Here is a 20,372-nt window from a genome sequence, read left to right as displayed (position 1 = left end):
AGAGCTACAGGAGGGATTCATTTCCCTTAGTGTGTTTTAAAGCATGGTTAGAACATAAAAGAACTATCGGGTAAAAATGAAGTCTCCTACTTGACATACCTGCTCCCTGTTCACCTTCAAGTCCAAGCTACTTATTTTTCTTGACAAAACAAGTTTTCACTCCTTTGAACACTGCATATAGACAATAAGGCTGTGGAAAAGCAAGCTATTCTGCTTTGGGCATCACTAACAAACTTGCCACCTAAATTTTAGCTGTGGACTCTTTATTAGTTGTGTCACTGTAAGAGGCAGAAGGAACACAGATTCACATTCAGACCCAGGGATATTCTGCAGGACTAGCAGTTAGGGAAAAAAAAAAAATCAACATTCAATTTGAAATTGAAAACTTCAATATAGAAATCCTGAAGAACAAATAAAAATGGAACTCCATGTTTCAGAAAAGCAACTCACTGACAAGTAATCACAGCAATATCCAATATGTAAAAAAAAAACCACAAGTTTATGATTAAATTTTTGGTGGTCAGGGAACTTACGAGTCATAACACTGGCTCATTCGTCTATATGCCAAATGGTCTAAGTGTGCCTTTAAACATACAAGCATGCAGCAATGAGCATACACTTCTGCTTTCCATCTAAACTGTGATTTGTGGTTTTCATCCTCCCAACCCATCCCCACCTTATTGGTCTGTTTCATCTACCTAACACAGACTGAAAGCAGCCCAAGATAGCTTGCTGGCAATTCATGCTGCACACATATTGCATATAAGTAGTGGTGGGATTTCAACCCTCCTTTTGCTGGGGGGTGGGGGGGGGGGAAGCACCTAATCTTCCTGGGTATGAAACAGAGGATGGATGGATGGATGGATGGATGAACACAATTTTTTAGTTACACTTCAAACTATGCAGTAATAGATGAAATTCTAAGCATAACCAAGATGTCAAAGTAATTTTCAAAAACAGGCTTAACATCTTTAGACATGACACAAAAGATAGACTATTTAGAACAACCAACCAAAAAATTGCAGAAACTAGGTTATTTGACCAACATGGACACATATTTGTTGTACCTTCTATTACAATCTTGCTAGTTTCAAAAGTCACTTTTCTGCTGATATATTTGTTCATAGATATATATATTCTCTCTCTCTCACACACACATACACGCTTGCATGCTGCGCCCTACAAACTTAACACCTTGATACCATTGTGGGCCAGAGGAGACACTAACCATTTAAGAGAATGAAAGTTACTGAAATTATAAAATAAGACAGTATTAGGCAAAACTGACTTTGCAGGGTTGAGAGAGTAGGATGCTATGGACTTAGTTATTTCTGTACGGTTATTGCTAGCACCAAGACATCAGGGTGTATACTTGCATGAACTTTTTTTGCATTCCCTCTCTTCCTCCAAAATAAAACAAACAAACCCAAACCACAAATAAATAACTTGGTAGAAAATGAAAAAACCTTTAAGTAAGTTGCAATAATAAAAGGAAATTTAAGAGCAAATTAGTGTTGTTTGTGGTCCACCACATGACTGGACCATAGATGGAGCTAATATTGCTTTCATTTACCTGTGTGATACTGGCTGTGGTACTTGTAAAGTTTTACCAGCACTGGGGAAGGAATAACGAGGAAGTCCCTCAAAGATGGAGTCACAGAATGAACCACAACAGGGAACCTCTCACACAAACGACCTAGACCCTAGAAGGAAATAATTGACACATTACAACTTCTAACTTTCCTGCTGCATAAGCAGGACCTATTTTTATTTCAACTGTGCGCTCATGGCTTTAAAAAAAATATATCATTGCTGAGGGATTTGTACTCCAGTGAAAGAATGTTTCAAACCTCTGATCTAAAGGATCACACTGACAGCATGACAAGTAAGCAATTTCTTGCCCTTTTCTTCCCAGGGGTTTTGCAAAAGATAGCATTTAGTATACCTAATGAACAGGCTTCCCCGGAAGTGAAGTTATGGGATAAGCACATTTTAAAGAGCCCTGAGGAGTAACAGGTCTTTACTATTCCGGTCTTGATTACAGAATGACAACTGTGGACTGGTTTTGCAAAGTGGATAAGTGTCCAACTAGAATGACGCTGATAACACCATGTTCCTTTTTCCCTTTTAAAAATGAATTTTCTACTCCAAGATAACACACATTGATAATCCTAAAGGATCATGTACATTTATTGACAGATCATGTGCAGCCTGGGCAAGTTTCTGCACATTAACCTGCCAATATGAATCAACCCTGACCTGAAAAGAGATCACCATAGCAATGAGAAGGAAGGTCAGTCTCCACGACTTTTTCCACATTGCCCTCTACACAGACTGCCAACAAAGAGGTTAATTAGTTCCAAATGTGGTAGGGTCTTTGTGAATGGGACACCTTACCTTCTAGGCTGGTTTGCATCCTATTTAATTAATTTCACACAGGCTACTGAAACATCATCAGATGGCCTCAGGTTTTGATCACTACCAACCTGTGTTGGATTTCAATTGGTGAACAAGAGATGAAAGGTTTCATATCTGGACTAATCCCAGGAGCCAACCAGTCCCACTACTTTTTTTTAAATTGAGCCAAGTAGATTCTGGGAAGCACCAGCTCACTGTGGTTTCAAGCCCCTAAAATGCAGACGCAGAGGACACAGGCAAGAGTAATATAACCAGAAGATGAGAAAACTGCTAAATTAGTCTGTGAACCTGCAAGCAATTTTACTAAGTGACTTGCTGAAATCAAAATACTCCTTTTCAATCCTTTAAAGACAGACCTGCAAGCAGCAGATCAGCAGCGGCAAGTGAGCAATGATGACTTTGCTGGAGGTCTTGGACTGCAGCTTCTCCGACAGTTTGATGCACAGGTTTTCTGCACCTTTGTTCCAAAAGAAGGAAAATCAATAATAGATCTGAAGAATGTATGTGAATTTATTAGCCTACCTAGTACAATGTGCTTACTGAAGACCATCAAACAGGTAGAGAATTTGCTGGATTCACCTACTTCAGAGTACAGAGATGCTGAATTGTTTAAGTTTTACAGAATGTTATCCATGGTGTTTTGATTTGGTTGATTTGGCTTGAAGGGTTTATTTGAACTTTGTTCGTAACATTTTGGTAAAAAGTTTGGGAATCTTATTAATATCTGCAATAAACAGTTCTTTCAAATATTCTGAACTGAGATAGCTACAGGTGTCAAAGACAGCTGTGTGTTTGTTTTATTTGATAGCCATCTACAACTATTTTAAATATTTAAAGAAATGTTTAATAGATTAGGGGGTAGAAGTTTAAATTTAAAGAAAGGAGGAAAACACTGCTAAATATCAGGAAAAGCTTCCTGACAATGATATCTACGAAAAAGTGGAAGCATCTTTTTGAGACATTCATGGTCTGGATGAACTAATGGGCCTTTTCTACATGATTTCTATCAGTAATTTTGCAAGATTTTTAGAAGATCTTGCATGTCCCTGCCTATAGTTCTGATACTGTAAAGTTATATTTAAAAGCAATATATGCAGTATGTGTCAGATTTCATGCAAATATCACTTCTAGAGGAATCAAACATAGTATGAGCCTAAATCAAGAAAACATCCCTATTCAGGAAAGCACTTTCTTAGTTTAAAGCACGTGATTGGGTGCTTTTCTGAATCAGGTCTATATTAAAGAGATATTCAGAATGACTTTTAGCAACTACAGTTAACAGATTCTGCATTACGGAGATGTCAAAGCCTCTCTGTAGGCAAGGATGAATTCAGATTTGCACTTCACGGTGCAATAACATAGTGCATTCTCCCCAAACTTACAGAACTTATTCTCTGAATTCAGAAAGGATTTTCTGAGAACTTTAAGTCAGTTAACCAACTTATGAGTTATAAGCATTTTAAAATGACCCGTGCATTTTTCTGACAATGTTGACTTTCTTTGGGTTTCTCTAGCAAAAAAATTCCTGAAGTTTATCATTAAATGCATTTTATGACAAGCGTCATGTAATAGAAATGACTCTCCATCAACTACTGACAATGGAGAATGAGTTGTACAAAACACTTCTGCAAGACAAAAGATTCTGAAGAGACAGAAGTATGTATTTTTCACCTTGCTCATCTTTCACAGCCCACACCATGAGATCCACACAAGCTGCATTAGCCTGGCAACGCAATTTCAGAGGGCTCAGTTCATTGTGTAGCCGATCTACATCATGCAGGATTTTCTGAAGCTCTGACTGGCTGCTGTTGAACTGTTCCAGCACAAAATCATGGATTTCCTTAACAAATGAGTTTGGAAGATCTGCAGGAATAAGAGGGAAAATATATTCTAGCAGAAAGAAAGTAGCTGTGCCCCAGATAGCATATACATAAGACCAATCCATTTTTATATTAAATATAAAACATTATTCATAAAAAGATTTCTTTCCAAATGAGAAGTAGAATAATTTCATAGCAAAGACCACTGGGAAATTAACAAGTTGGATGCTGATTGTCCCTCCCTCGGGCAGAGGACAACAACAGATTAAATAATTAAATTTTATAGGGCAACTTTCATACCGAAGTGCTTCACAAACTGTATAGCATACATTCAGCACCCATGAAACACTGCACCCTTCCCAGCCACTTGGAACACAGCAAACAATACACACAGTGCTTTATATTCTCCCCCATCATATTACTTAGTAGAAAGTTATATTAATATAAGCACTGTACCTTTCATGTAGTATAACGTGTCTCTTAACATTTTAAACTGGGCAAGGTAAAGAGGGTCACTGAATGTTTTATAATAGAGATCTGCATTAGGACTTATCTGTAAAAGTAAAGAACAGCTATACGTTTCAAAAGGAAACAAAACAACGTTTTCTTATGAAATAGTAAACTGAAGAACAAATAAAACCCCTTATTCAGATCAGGTAACTGTCATTTTCTATACTAGACATGTAATTGTGATAACTGGTACTGTTTAAATTATAATCGCACACCATATGGAAAGGGTTTTGGGGTTGTTGTTTTGTCTTCACAGTTAATCAAGATGCAAACTATACCTGTTCAATGCATTAAATAGTACTTAGCTATCCCCTTTATTTAAACACCACATTCTGTAACAAAATTCTGTCTAATGAGAGAATCCAAAATCATTTTTAATTGGAAAAGCAGAAACAGAGACTACAGCTGTTTCCATCAAAACTTACATTTTGCACTAGCAAGGAAGGCTGTAGACAAGAGCCTAGTTCTTTTCCACAGATGAAAATATACGAGTTGGCTATAGTTCTGAACATACTTAGTTCAGAACAGCTCTATGTATAAAATTTCTGAGACCCACGAAAGGTGATGTTGATAGAGGATGCTGTGCAATTGTAAACAGCGTGAGCAATCATTTAGCCCCATAAGGACTTATATTCCATGCAAAATATGTTCACTGAAAGTAGGTCAGAAGCAGCTAAACTTTAAGGAGGACATCTTGAAAATACAACAGTATCAAGAACTTCCATGCTGAAAACAGTGAAGAGCAAACGAATGGCAACACATTTTTGTTTTGTTCAGGAAGCGAGAATGAAATACATGAGAATTAAATTAAAGGCCTTTACCTAAGTTATAACTTTTTAAAAAAAAATCTTTTGGTTTACTCTATTTAGGAAGTATTAACAGGCTTACACATCCTTGCCATGTAAATATCGTAAACAAAGCAATAATCACAATGGTGAAGGTTTTTCTTTTTTTTAAGAGACATTATAAAGTATTATAATCATCTGCTCTCTCTATTTAACAGGGTATTACCATATTATAGGATGAGCATGATTACAACAACTATGACATGTAATTTCTAATGATTTTATTAAACTTGAGTGAAATATCTGATTATGCATATTTAAATGTCTACCAAATGTTAATATTCAAAAAAAAATGGACAGATGTGCTGGAGTTTTTCTTTTTTTTTTTTTTCTTTTTTTCTTTTTTTTTTTTTTTTTTTTTTGCAGATGAACATACTTTGTCTGGGTACTGAATAAATAGTATCCAAATATCTAAGTATCTATTTGTCCTCAGTCTGTTTTGCTGGGTACATAATTGTTGAACTAATTATTCCATTAGTGCCATCTCCCATATTTGTTAACCATTCTTCTATAGGTGGACTACTTTTCTTTTTCCAATGAGAAGCTATGAGTAGCCTAGCAGCTACTAGCAGATGGGAGATTAATAATTTTATTTCTTTTGTGTGACCACTTCCACTGGGAAGCCCCAGGAGGATTACCAGGGGATCATTTGGTAATATATATCCAACAATTTGTGATATTTGGTTACAAAATGCATCTCAATACTCTCTAATGACTGGACATAAGCATAAAATCTCTTTCCAAAGAATTTTAATAACTAGTTTCAAATTCTCCATGCTCAAGTGCTTAGGATGCCAATGCTAGAGGGGAATGTGTGTTTAAAAACAAGTATTTCCACAGATTTCTCATAAATTAATGGAAATTAGTTTCATCCTGAATGATCATACATCAGTGACTCACAATGTGTATGACATTAGTGACTGTTGCTATAACAACAACAGTCCTCCAGGGCAGATTGGATTTTCCTCCAGGGCAGATTGGAAGAGGCCCTGGAGGTTTTTCGCCTTCCTCTGTAGCATGGGGCACGGGTCACTTGCTGGAGGATTCTCAGCTCCTTGAAGTCTTTAAACCACGATTTGAGAACTTCAATAGCTCAGACATAGGTGAGAGGTTTTTGCAGGAGTGGGTGGGTGAGACTCTGTAGCCTGCGTTGTGCAGGAGGTCAGACTAGATGATCATAATGGTCACTTCTGACCTTAATATCTATGAATCTATGAAATATTTCTACTGGTCTTAGGCTTTGAAAAAACAAATTCTTATTAATCAAAAGCATAAACCAAATATTAGTTGACTGTCCCTTATCACATCCCCTATTTTTATTCATCTCTTACCTTTAATTTCACAATAGTTAGGACTTTAAAAAGAACCCCAGGTGGTTTTTAAACATTTCAAATGGTAAATTAAATTAAGACGTACCTCTGCAACTTCATCTACAACTGCATCTAAGTTTTTGAGAACAGAATCCCCAACAATCTGTTTCACCTACACAGAAAATAGAAGTCAGGTGTTATCATTGGCATTATCTTGGTAGAGGGTTTGTTTTACAATCACAATTTAGGCTGGCCAAAGAAAGCACTCAATCATTTGAATATTAAACATCAGACTAAATTAAGGCAGTGAAAAGTTATATAGTAATTCCTATTATCATCGTTTGTATCACCATGGTGCAAAGAGGCCCTGAGCAATAACACAGGATGTGCCTAGAAGAGGCACCAGGCTCTGCCATCAGATGCAGTCCCAATAAACCATCCCCACTAGAAAATGGCACGGTTCTCAAGTTACATCGATTAATTTGCCTGTCAGGTGCAAACTAGATGGCTTTGCCAATGCAAACGTTTCAATACTAACTTTATTACTTTAAATTACTAACATTTCATGAGCAATATTAATCACCAGTATTAACCATTGAGGCCTGAGGTTAATAATAGCACAGAAAAAATATCCTTCCATTTATATGTTAAGGTAAACACAGCATGCACACAACCTATATATATATATATATACATACATATATATATATATATATACATACATATATATATATATATATATATATATACACATATACACACACACACACACACACACTCACACCCCTTATATTGCAAAAAGAAAAGGAGGACTTGTGGCACCTTAGAGACTAACCAATTTATTTGAGCATATAAATATTTATATGCTCATGTTAGACACAGCAGTTGAGGGTATTTTGTGTAAGCTGCAGGGTGAGCCCCTTTCAGATGTGTAAGAGGAGATGCCTTGTGTAATTAGGCAATATAAGGTTTCAGAGTAACAGCCCTGTTAGTCTGTATTCGCAAAAAGAAAAGGAGGACTTGTGGCACCTTAGAGACTAACCAATTTATTTGAGCATAAATAAATGAAAGGGGCTCACCCTGCAGCTTACACAAAATACCCTCAACTGCTGAGTCTAACATGAGCATATAAAACCCAGACCTTGATGTGATCTTTAAAGCAGCTCATACTGTACCATGAGCAGCAGCTGGCGGAGCATTTCCAGTGGAATATCAAATTCCTTGTTACTAATACCATTAAAGAGAGGAGAAACTGAGAAGCTAGAGCTGATTGTAGAGAAGTAATAATCAGGATCCAATGCACTCCCATCAGGTAGGTAGGACCCTGCAGACAAGAACAGACGAGAACACTATAACATTAGGTAATTCAAAATGTTTATTGTGTTCTTTGTTAAATATGAAGGAAGACACTGGGGCAAACTATGAAAAGAGAAGATATTTTGATCTTAACTTTCAATATGGTAACGGTCTATACCTGATAAACCATGAAAGGCTTAATCCAGTTCCCACAGAAGCTGAATCAATCTATAATCTAATGTAAACTAGAACTACAGATTCAGCCATTTAATACATACAAGGTTAGAGAAGAAATTATGTTAAAAATATTTGCATTCATTTTGTAAATAGCATTTGGTAGGACTTTTGCTCAACTTCTGTAATACGTTTACCTCAAAAAACCCTGTGTGCACAAAAAACTACACAAGTTTAAAGTCATACTACACCTTCCATCTTAAATAGAAACCAAGACACTGTTACAATTTGAAGGTACAAGAGAAATTAATATATAGTTTTATTACTAGAGTACACTGTTCATCAAGAAGCCAGGTATGAACTTTTGGCACTCCATTCCCTTTCTGGCATCACAATCTTGCTTTTTGTAACCCCTCAGCTGTGAGTTAATGCAGTGTTTTTCTTGTGATTAACAGACTCTCAAAATGTACTGATGAACTTTAAAAAAAAAAAAAAGTATTTTTTGTCCAACTCCTGTGTCTTGGATAGAATAAAAACAACAAAGGCCATCAATTCTCTTGCACCAGAAAGTAAGACTACCACAAACCCGGGTCAGTAAAAACATAATATACAGGACTGTAATTGTCCAGGTGCATTATGGGGAATAATGCAAGGTTTATCTGCCTTTGAAGCATTTGATAGAAGCTAGTGATGAAAGCAAAATACCTAAGAAGAGGCACTATTGGCCTGTTCCAGTATTATAGTTCCTATGGTTCAGAAAGAGAGCCCCTAAGATGTTCCAGATACATATGGCCTAATCCACAGTATGCCCCATTCATCTACATTTTTCATTAACGGCAGAAGAATTCTCTAACACCCCCTTTCCTATTATTTTTTTAATCCAAACGAGAATGCCTGAGCTGAAGAGGTGTAGGTGGGTATGACGGGTTGTATAGGCTGACCTAAGACAGGAAGGAATTAAATGAACTGCCCCGTGACCAGGTAATTAGGCCAGCCTTCCTCTGAAACCCCTGTCCAAACTATTGATCCTGAAGGGAGGGTCCTCCAGAAATTATTAATAGGAAGAACAGATAAGAAATAAAAGGGAGGAGACAAACCTAAGCCACAGTTGCCCAGGAGAGGGAGAACACCATTCAGTCAAAGGCTGGGAAGAGCCCAAACAATAAGGCCCCCAAAAGGGGTAAACAAAGCCAAAAGACAATGAAAGATCTAATAAGTACAGAGCTCGCTCTCCTCCCCCTTCATCAAGGGTAGCAATTTATTTTTTCAGCTCAGCAAGTGGCCCACTGAAAGGTGACAGGCTCATCTCATTCGCAGCTGGAATTCTACCACTTGATTTTAGAATCCATAGCAATGAGTACATACACAGTCAGTATAGCCTTTTAAGATCTCCCTTTTGTGAGTTTTGCCTTTGACTTTTCCATGACAAAGTAAGACTTCCTATAACTTACACATACCAATTTTACTTCAAGTAAGGTACGTTACTTTGGGCTTATGCAACCTGCCATCAAACATGATTCAAGATTCCAATCCTCAGTCTGCCATTTTAGCTGTACAATATAAAACATTTGTTATATAAAGTTATTCTGCCTAATCTTCTAAACTATGTTTTGCCCCAGTGCGATTAAGCTCTCTAGGACTAGGCATAGACTACTTAGCAGTCAGAAAATAATGTCTCTCTTGGAAGCTAGACAAAAAAACATTGTTGTTGGAAACCACTGTTGCTGGAAATAAAGATTATCCAACAACTTGTTAATGCAAAAATGTATCAGAACTCTACCACGTACATGCCAAAGAATTACTACCAGTAACCTTGAAGGCAAAGAGAATGCATGGAGGTTTGGGTTCCCTAGCCTTCCTATTGGTAAAGAGTGACAAAAAACACACTGCTCCTTGGCGAAATAGTAAAGACTGGAAGCTTCAGCTTTACCTTCAAAGTAATGAATGGCAGATCCTCCAGGGGAGCTGGGAGGGGGAATTCCACGTTCAGGACTGACCTGAAACACAAGGCAATAGTTGTTTATCATTAAAGGCTAGTGAAGCCTTGAGAACTTTAAGATGATGTGGACTCATATATTTTCTCTTTTAAAAAATGCATATCATCATTAATAAATCCAGAAAGGTGTTGATAAGTCCCCAACACCTACTGAAGTCAATGGGAGTTTTGAGTGCTCAATAACTCTCAGAATCAGGCTTGAGTCAGGCCACAACTTCAAACAAAGGGGCACGGATGAAGAAGGGAGTGAGTGTCCTGGTTAAGGGAATGCAGGAGTCATCAGGATTCCTGGGGTCTATGCCCAACTCTGCTAAGGCTTCATTCTGTGATTCTGTGCAGGTCATCTGAAGTCTGATTTTCCAAAGGGGGTGCACACTTAGAGGGCATTGTTGGTGCTCATCACCTCTGAAAACTCAAACTGTTAACTTCTCTAACTTTCCCATCTGCTAAACAGGTATGCCTTATTATACCTGCTACACAGGGATAGCGTGAGGCTTAATGATTGCAAGTTCTTTGAGATCTTCCAAGTGAAAACTATTAATATGGAGGTAACTAGCTTAACTGTCATCAATTATTCTGTGGTTCAGGGAGAAAGCTTTGAATCTGTTCAAGTATAACATTGAATGACTGTCAGTGAACATAAGTTTGACCATCTCTTAATTCAACCGAAGAACAGAAAAGGGTTTAAGTGCTGTCTTCATTGTAAAGGTGGCCACACAAACCTGTGAGATGCTGGACACACTGCTGGTCTTTCTCTTTAAGGATCCTTCTTGACAGACAGTGAGAAGAGAGCTGGGAAGAATTGATCTAAAATCATTAAAAGAACGTCTGCGAATTCCTTCAAGTTCTTCTGGGACTTTCAGGGAATGTGGAGGAGCTTTAGGGAAAAGCTTTGAGAGGAGAGACTCTTCTGAATTGCTGTAGCGACCAAATGCTCGTGAAATTCCAATCAGACACGGCACTGCATATTTGCACAAGTATTCTGGAAAACAAAATTAGGCCATATATCTTTCTTACTGCATAGCAGCTTATGACTTCCTGTTGCCAGCTTTGCTACAAGCTCACTAAAAGCATTACAGCACAATATACATCACAAAGCCAGACTTGCATTATTAGGGGAAGAATAGCTAATTTATGTCATATATGTAAATATGTTTGTCCAGCTTAGCTCAAAATTTACCAATCAGCATACAAACAAAAGTCAGAATACTCTCACCAATTATGGACATTCTGTCATCAATTACAGACCCAATGGTGAATGCTAGTTATATAATACACTTTTTAAACAGAATTGTGGTGAAGGTTAGAGAGTAAGTGAAGTTCAGGTGAAGCTACAATAAAGATGAAACACCAATTTAAAGAACTGTCCTAATACCTTTTTCCTGGTTTTGTGGGGACTGGCACATTCCTAGCAGGAACTGCATCACTTGCAGAATTGCCTCTAAAACCTAAAACAACCAAGACAGACATACAAAAACATTCTTCAGTGAACACTTTAAAGCTAGCACATGCCAGATCATTACATTACGTCAAATGAAACTTGCGAATATTAATTTTGAACTTCACATATTTTAAATTGAATGGGTTTTTGATACTGTATAAAACAAAGATATGTTTCTCTCTAACTCATTTAACTAAAGAAGCCTCCTTAGCTAAAGTAATATCCTAAATAACTCATAAGTATTAGCATTTTGAGAAAGCAGTATCTCCAACTCCGGTATCAAACACATTCATTTTAAGTCACTTGGCTTTGTTATGGGCAATGTTTTTGGGCTCAAACCTCAAAAGACACATGTGAGTAACTTTTGAGCACAACAGGACTATTCACAGAAGTAAAGTTATTCAACTGCAGTGTTTATGTGATCGCATCCTTTGTGAAGAAAAGCTGCCATGGTATTCTTTATTTTAAACCCTTTTTTCACCTTTTTGAAATAGTTATTTAAGCAGCAGCGATCTAAGAGTGCACATCAAAATATTTCAGTTAACTCTACCTGTTCTCTAAGAGTGGCATCCCTATAGGCAACATCTGACAACAAAGTCACCAAGCAGAAGCTGAAGTTTTCTGCAACTGGAAGCATGCCTACAGAAGTGGGGAGGGAAAGGGTGGAGAGAGGAGAGAAAATATTACAATAGTACTTGGGTCAGCCATTTGAAAATAAGAAGTAATATTTTATTATTGTCACAAGAAATCATAAGGCAGCCTTTCAGCAATGCCCCATGGCACAGCTAAATCAAGCAAGTCAGCGGTTGAGTAACTGACATATACACAAAGATTTAAATCATACCCTTGAGCCAGTAATTAGCAAAAAACAAGAGAAATATGTTGCTTTAGAGGGAATAAAAATGTTTCTTGTTTCATATATAAGTCATGGCAGAAGACAAAGACTGAAAATAAAGTAGTCATTTGGCATTAACATTCACACAATGAACAAATTCAAGTGTTGAAAAAAAGTGAGAAAGAAAGCAAGAAAGGCATACTGATTCCAAGTCTGAGAACTAATGAAAGATGCAATAAAGAAAAACGAGCAAGCGCAACACAAGCAGACAGATTTGCTAATATGGAATAGTCATTGTTGCAACAACCTATAAAGCTGTGTAGCTGTTTCAGAAAAACCAGCGTCTTCCCAACATGCAGGAGAAACCCTATTGTTTAATAATCATAGGGCTGAAGGATCAGGCCCTAGGAGAAGACTGACATACGCTGCAAGGCAGGATATGTTGATAAGTAACAACTTAACTGACACATTATACCCTGACAGGCTATCCACTGGTGCCAATAATAGACTGGAGTGCAGACAAGACAATAGCATCATTTGTATCTCTTGGACAAAAAAAGCCAACGGTGTTTGAGTAAATGTGCCTTTCAGGTGGCAAAGATTTTAATAAAGGACTCCTACCAATCCTTGCTGAAACTAAGCTTGAATCTGAAAAGAACCTGCATAACTCATTCTAAGAGGATTTAAACAGAGAAGGCTGGACATTCTCAGCAGGAGAGGAAAGTACAAAAACCAGCTGACGTCAGAAAGTTGCAAACTATGAAGTTCAGAGTTGTTCCCTGGTAGGAAAGTGAGATTCGAGAGGAGAGCCAAATGCCCTAAGAAAAACATATCAGACAGGTGGGGTTAGTCCTTCCTGAAGAAGGGAAAAACAGGAGTTTCCAGTCTCTATAGCCGTGCTGTGAAAAGGGAAAATCCTAAATATGTCAAGCATAATTTAATAAAAATAAACAAACGAACAACAGCATGCACTCTAATTTGGAGCTTTTCAGGATTTCAAAATACTTTTACAAACATTAGCAAACTAAACCTTACATACCCCGACATGGTAGAGAAGTACTCTCTCTACCATTTTAAAGATAGGTACATTAAGACTCCAAGAAGTTTAGTGTTTTACCCAAGATTGAACAACAAACCAGCGGCAAAGCTGGGAATAGCCCCCAAGAATCTTGATCGTCACTCTCCACTCTAGTCATTATACTGTCTCCTAACAACTTAGCCCTGAAGATGTGACTGACTGGTATTGAATTATTTGGAAAGCAGCTAAGCTGACATCAGGAAAGGTGTGAGCTATTCAACTTCCTTTCTGGTCTCTCAAGAAGAATCAATTTTACTGCTGTATCTTTCCAATACAGGCAGTTATGTCAACAGCTAAAAACACAAGGGAGCTGATCACATCCTTTTGTACTCAGCCCAGAACTTAATTCTATTTCCCAAGCACACACTCTGAAGAATAAAACTTAAAACCACCTCTGCCTTTTCGTGCAGTGCTTTCTTCTATCCACTGTACTTTGGGAAGACCCCTCAGAAGCCGGAGAAGATAAGGGACCACACTATCTTTGTGCTGAAAGAGAAAACATTTGTTTGAAATGGAAGATAAAAATTGAGTAACAGTTTCAATATACATGAGTCATGCAAAGGATGGGTATAGTGACTATATATAGAACTCAAGTCATCTAATGATTACTTACAGACTGCCTAAATATCGCATAACTGATTTAATACAGATAAGGTAAATCATGTAACTAGTTCAATGCTATAAATAAAATTGTTCCATCCTACCAATTGCTAAATGAGACAGGACACTGTTGGTCTATCATGTAATTTGAGGATGATTATATGTCTTGATATTTTGTCTCTAGCATGTTGATTTGAGTCTAACAAGAAGCAGAAAATTATTTTGCTAGATTGCTAAAACAGAGTGTAAGCTTTCGTGAGCTACAGCTCACTTCATCGGATGCAGTGAGCTGTAGCTCACGAAAGCTTATGCTCAAATAAATTGGTTAGTCTCTAAGGTGCCACAAGTACTCCTTTTCTTTTTGCGAATACAGATTAACACAGCTGTTACTCTGAAACCTAAAACAGAGTGGAAATTCCCAAATTCTAATGCCAGCACTCCATAGCCTTGAGCAAATCACTTAATCTCTCAGTACAGGCGCTCAGTTTCCAAATGTATAAATTGGGGACAGTGCTAACTTCCCTCACAGGGGTGGATTAACACTTGTTCAGTGCTTTGAATACATAAAGCATCATATAAATGCCAAGTTCCATTACAAGTGATGTGGTTTCCCCAGTTCTTGGTAATGAGTTCACATCACAAAATTAAACAGCAAAGCTGTTAATAATATTGCATTCATCTAGATCAGGGCTGGGCAAACCTTTTGGCCTGAGGGCCACATTGGGGTTCTGAAACTGTCTGGAGGGCCAGGTAGGGAAGGCTGTGCCTCCCCAAACAGCCTGGCCCTCTACCCCTATCTGCCCCCTCCCACTTCCCACCCCCTGACTGCCCCCTCAGAACCCCTAACCACCCAAACCCCTCCCCACTCCTTGTCCCCTGACCACCCCCTCCCAGGACTCCTTGTCCCCTCCCGCAAATGCCCCCCTGGAACCCCACTCCTTATCCAACAGCTGCTGCTCCCTGTCCCCTGACTGCCCAGACCCCTATCCACACTCCCACCCCCGACAGGCCCCCCGGGACTCCCACGCCTATCCAACCACCCCGTGTCCCCTGACTGCCCCCCAGGACCTCCTGCCCCTTATCCAACCCCCCCGTTCCCCACCCCCTTACCATGCCGCTCAGAGTACCAGGACTGGTAGCCGTGCTGCCCAGCCAGAGCCAGCCATGCTGCCGCGCAGTCAAGAGCACCAGAGCAGGCCGGCAGCTCTCGCAACCGCGCTGCCCGGCAGGAGCTCGCAGTCCCGCCACCCAGAGCGCCGGCATCACGGCAACCTGAGGCTGCGGGGGAGGGGGCATAGCAGGGGAGGGGCCAGGAGCTTAAGGGCCGGGCAGGACAGTCCCGCGGGCCGTAGGTTGCCCACCTCTGATCTAGATCAACTGGGAGGCTGAAACAGAAGTGTCTTATGGCCTGATCCAAAACCCACTGAAACCAATTAAAAGATTCACATTGAGTTCAATGGATTTTGGATCAGGTACTTAAGGCATCACATCTCCCTCCTTCTAGAGATGATACCACCTTTAGGGCATACTGAAGCCTTCGCATCAGCTCATGGAAACATAATGGCTGCCTGTCCCAGAGAGGCCAGATGTTTAAGATGAATGTTCGTGAAGAACAAACAGCATTATGTGTATAGGTTTTCATCCTAATCCCGCCCATGCATAAAAAGGAAATTATGGGCCTGATTGTCAGATGTAGGTATATGTTTAAACATAATGTGTGTGAAAATTTAAGCAAGCAATTGCACATTACATTTTTGTGCAACCCCTTCTAAATGTCAGGTCCCGTAGGCCTAGATAGAGGCTACATTCACTTTCATACTTTGCCATGTCTTATTTCAAGCAAGAAACATCCATACCTAACATTTCATTCACCAATCAACCCCATTTAAAGATTTATTCAAAAGTACTTCAGCTGAAGAAAATTAAAATGAGGGAAAGTTGTACCTGAAGGTCAGACTCAATGAGAAAAATTCCCAAAGCAATCACAGCATCTCTGCGGCGCTCATCTAGCTGGAAAATCCCATGGAAATCCACAGGGCACATACATAGCAGCTTCTGCACCTGCAGAAAGGAAAAAAAAATGGAATGTTAGAACACCGCATTGAGGAACGCATAATGCACACATTAAAACTATGACTGCCAATACCCACAAGCGACCCTATGGCTATGTCTACACTATGAACTAGCTCACGTACACAGTCTTGCACTAGTTCCATGAGAAAGCATAGCTGCAGTAGTATGGGCAGCAACAGCAAAGGCCTGGCTGAGCTGTGCAAAGTACAAACCCACCTGAAACTGCCTCCATTGCCACTGCCCATGGGGCTACCGAAGCTACACCACTGTTTATATGTCGGCTAGCTCTCATTGAATTACTCTGAGTATGTGTACACAAGCACAGGAATGACACCTCTCATCTGTAATGCAGACATAGCCTAAGAAAACCAAATTAAAAGCCCTGGCTTTTCATTCTTAGAAATCAGAGATGGAAGAGACCTAAAAGGTCATTGTGCCATTCCCCTGCCAAAGCAGGATTCTTCCATACAGTACATTCTCTAGTCTTTTAAACATACCGGGCCATGGGGCTTCCACAATTTCCTCAGGGTAGCCCCCATGCCATTGCTAATGTTTTTCAGGGCAGAACACTGAGTTTACTGCATCATGTCAATTCAAAGAGTCAATTCCACACCAAATGTCCTTTATTATTCAGCTTTTTAATGAAAATAACCAGGTTCCAGTGGAAGGGAAGAATGATGTTTAGTAAGAAAGGAAAGAATGGATGTCAACTGTCCACTTTTATACTTAGGGTAAATTAACAATTTTCTTCTACAATTGTATAGTCTTTAGGTCCCCAAGAAGTCTTTCTGGAAATCTTGAAACTTTGCATAAACATCATATAGTATATGACAGGGCCCAATCCTGCATTCCTTGTGCACTGAAAACTCCCTTCCACTGAATTCACTGGGTTTCTGGATGTGCAATAAATGCACAATAGGGCTATATATCACTATATTTGCTCATCTCCCTTGAATACAGAAACCTTTTCTTAACCATGGGTGTAAGTAGATGTTGTCATTGCGACAGAGATGCTTTCTTCATACACAGTATTGCTAAAGCAAGCAGTATTGCCTAGCTGGGTGGGACGGATTGTTCAAATCCTTGTAACCATGTAACAGAATAAGTTGCTAGACCTAAGTATTATTCTACCATTACCTTGACTACTACTGTAGTATCTGCTTCCATATCTACTGAATATGCAACCACAGAATATATAAAATCTCGCAGATGTCTGCTTTATGTACTGAAAGGAGACATTATTTAAAAGGAGAAACATGTAAAGACAAGTTTCAGAGTAACAGCCGTGTTAGTCTGTATTCGCAAAAAGAAAAGGAGTACTTGTGGCACCTTAGAGACTAACCAATTTATTTGAGAAAGCTCATGCTCAATGTAAAGACAAGTCATCAAAATGGCCTGACTTTCAAAAGTGTTGAGCATCCACAGATCCCACTGATGCTATTGAAAAGGGGTGCTCACTACCTTTGTCAGGTCACTTCTTATTTAAGTGCCTAACTGTAGGCAGTCAGGTTGAAAAAACGTTGACCAAGTCTTTTAATATCCGAAAAGGAGTATTTTCTATTGTAAGATCAGAAAGTTCATAATAAAAATAACTGTTTTTTCCTATTATATAAGAGTATTCAATATGTCTTACTGGATAAGTGTCATTTCATTTGCATGTCATTTCATTTGCAATTCAGCACTCTATTTCATGGTTCTCTCATCCAAACTTCTCTAACACTGAACAGGTTCACAAACAATATGCATTAATTTATAATACAGAAACATAAAAGCAGCATCCCCAAGGATCTTGTGCTGTTCAACATATTGATAAAAAAATCTGAAAAAGGGGGTGAACAGTGAGGTGGCAAATTTGCAGACAAGCTAAAATTACTCAAGATTGCAGTCTGCTTTGGATTTAGCTAAGACTTACAAAGGGATCTCACAAAACTGGATGACTGGGTGACAAAATAGCAAATGAAATTCAGTGTTGATAAGTGCAAAGTAATGCACACTGGAAAACATAATCCCAACTATACATGTAAAATGATGGGGTCTAAATTAGCTGTTATCAATCCAGAAAGATCTTGGAGTCATCGTCGATAGTTGTCTGGTAACATCTGCTCAATGTGCAGTGACCGCCAAAAACGCTTTCTCCACACCACTCAAATGTTATGATTAAGGTTGAGCATTGCTTACTGTTAAAATATTTTATCATATCCACACAAATGACATTGTTTTGACTGATGTCATTAAAAGAACACCATAGGTTCTTATGTGAAATTTAAAAAAATCCAGTTTGTTATTTTTATGCTTTTTGTTTACTTTTTGCATTTCCCACAATTTAAGGACAAGAGAAAATAAATCAGTTTCACTCTTCTTCCCTCCCCCCACTGAATTTCACTTTCAGGTTCTTTAGTTATAGTTCTGGCCTCAAGCACTTTGGGAAAATATTTATTTTTATTTTGGGTCACAGTTGAAGGTGACATTGTCAGGTAAGCACCATCTGTGTGTTTGGTGCTGTAAAGAAAACGGAGGGGGGGCTTGAAATTTACTCCACTGGGCTTACAGTCTAAGAGTCTGTCCCTGCCAACAGTTAATACCAGGCATATTGCTTCATATTCTGAGTAGTTTACGTAAATGAGAAGTAAGCATTCACATTAGTAAACTCTGTGCCTGGTAGTTTCAGTGTGTTTGGTCCTCTGCACAGAACTATATTGCATGCTGGGGCTTCCGATTTATCATAAGACTTCACAGTCATTGATGGGGTCATAGTTTCCAAATACGCATGTCAGAGGCAAATGGCTGTATAGAAAGTAGGCATAAATCCTAGAATCCTATTTTCGACGTCTCTGACTCAAGAAATATTTCCAACACACCTCCGAACAACATACTTATGCACAGAGACCTTCCTACCAACACTACAAAAAGGATTCTGGGTGGACTCCTCCTGAAGGTCAAAACAACAGACTGGACTTCTACATACAGTGCTTCCACCAACGTGCACGGGCTGAAATTGTGGAAAAGCAGCATCACTTGCCCCATAACCTCAGCCATGCAGAACACAACACCATCCACAGCCTCAGAAACAACTCTGACATCATAATCAAAAAGGCTGACAAAGGAGGTGCTGTCGTCATCATGAATAGGTCAGAATATGAACAAGAGGCTGCCAAGCAGCTCTCCAACACCACATTCTACAAGCCATTACCCTCTGATCCCACTGAGGGTTACCAAAAGAAACTACAACATCTGCTCAAGAAACTCCCGGAAAAAGCACAAGAACAAATCCGCACAGACACACCCCTAGAATCCTGACCTGGGGTATTCTGTCTGCTACCCAAGATCCATAAACCCGGAAATTCTGGACGCCCCATCATCTCAGGGATTGGCACCCTGACAGCAGGATGGTCTGGCTATGTACACTCCCTCCTCAGGCCCTACGCTACCAGCACTCTCAGCTGTCTTTGAGACACCACTGACTTCCTGAGGAAACTACAATCCATCAGTGATCTTCCTGAAAACACCATCCTGGCCACGATGGATGTAGAAGCCCTCTACACCAACATTCCACACAAAAATGGACTACAAGCCATCAGGAACAGTATCTCCGATAATGTCACGGCAAACCTGGTGGCTGAACTTTGTGACTTTGTCCTCACCCAAAACTATTTCACATTTGGCGACAACATATACCTTCACATCAGCGGCACTGCTGTGGGTACCCGCATGGCCCCACAGTATGCCAACATTTTTATGGCTGACTTAGAACAACGCTTCCTCAGCTCTAGTCCCCCAATGCCCCTACTCAACTCGCGCTACATTGATGACATCCAACTATGTTAAAACCTGCTGTAACAGCACACTTGCCATCAACCTAGCCTTACACATTCCTACCTCCATTACATACCAATACCATGCATTAAACAAAGAGTAAAAAGAAAAGGAGTACTTGTGGCACCTTAGAGGCTAAGAAATTTATTTGTATCCAATGAAG

General features: G+C 39.2%; 1 protein-coding gene across 2 annotated transcripts in view; it reads right to left on the bottom strand.

The window, feature by feature from the left end:
- The window catches only part of PI4KA (phosphatidylinositol 4-kinase alpha), a 98,722-nt gene that overhangs the window by 75,920 nt on the left and 2,430 nt on the right, over positions 1-20,372 (bottom strand). For both annotated transcript variants that reach the window (XM_084649148.1, XM_084649149.1), the window contains exons 2-13: positions 16,268-16,384; positions 14,116-14,209; positions 12,361-12,449; positions 11,745-11,817; positions 11,092-11,351; positions 10,304-10,370; positions 8,079-8,227; positions 7,010-7,075; positions 4,695-4,791; positions 4,090-4,281; positions 2,775-2,875; positions 1,574-1,703 (exon numbers count right to left, since the gene is read on the bottom strand). In XM_084649148.1, coding sequence (XP_084505274.1) covers positions 1,574-1,703; positions 2,775-2,875; positions 4,090-4,281; positions 4,695-4,791; positions 7,010-7,075; positions 8,079-8,227; positions 10,304-10,370; positions 11,092-11,351; positions 11,745-11,817; positions 12,361-12,449; positions 14,116-14,209; positions 16,268-16,384 — 1,435 coding nt within the window. The remainder of the gene's footprint in view (positions 1-1,573; positions 1,704-2,774; positions 2,876-4,089; positions 4,282-4,694; positions 4,792-7,009; positions 7,076-8,078; positions 8,228-10,303; positions 10,371-11,091; positions 11,352-11,744; positions 11,818-12,360; positions 12,450-14,115; positions 14,210-16,267; positions 16,385-20,372) is intronic.

The sequence above is a fragment of the Lepidochelys olivacea genome (genome assembly GCF_965140295.1).
Source record: "Lepidochelys olivacea isolate rLepOli2 genome assembly, chromosome: 15".
Lineage (NCBI taxonomy): Eukaryota > Metazoa > Chordata > Testudines > Cheloniidae > Lepidochelys > Lepidochelys olivacea.
This window is presented reverse-complemented; position numbering and strand designations above follow the sequence as displayed.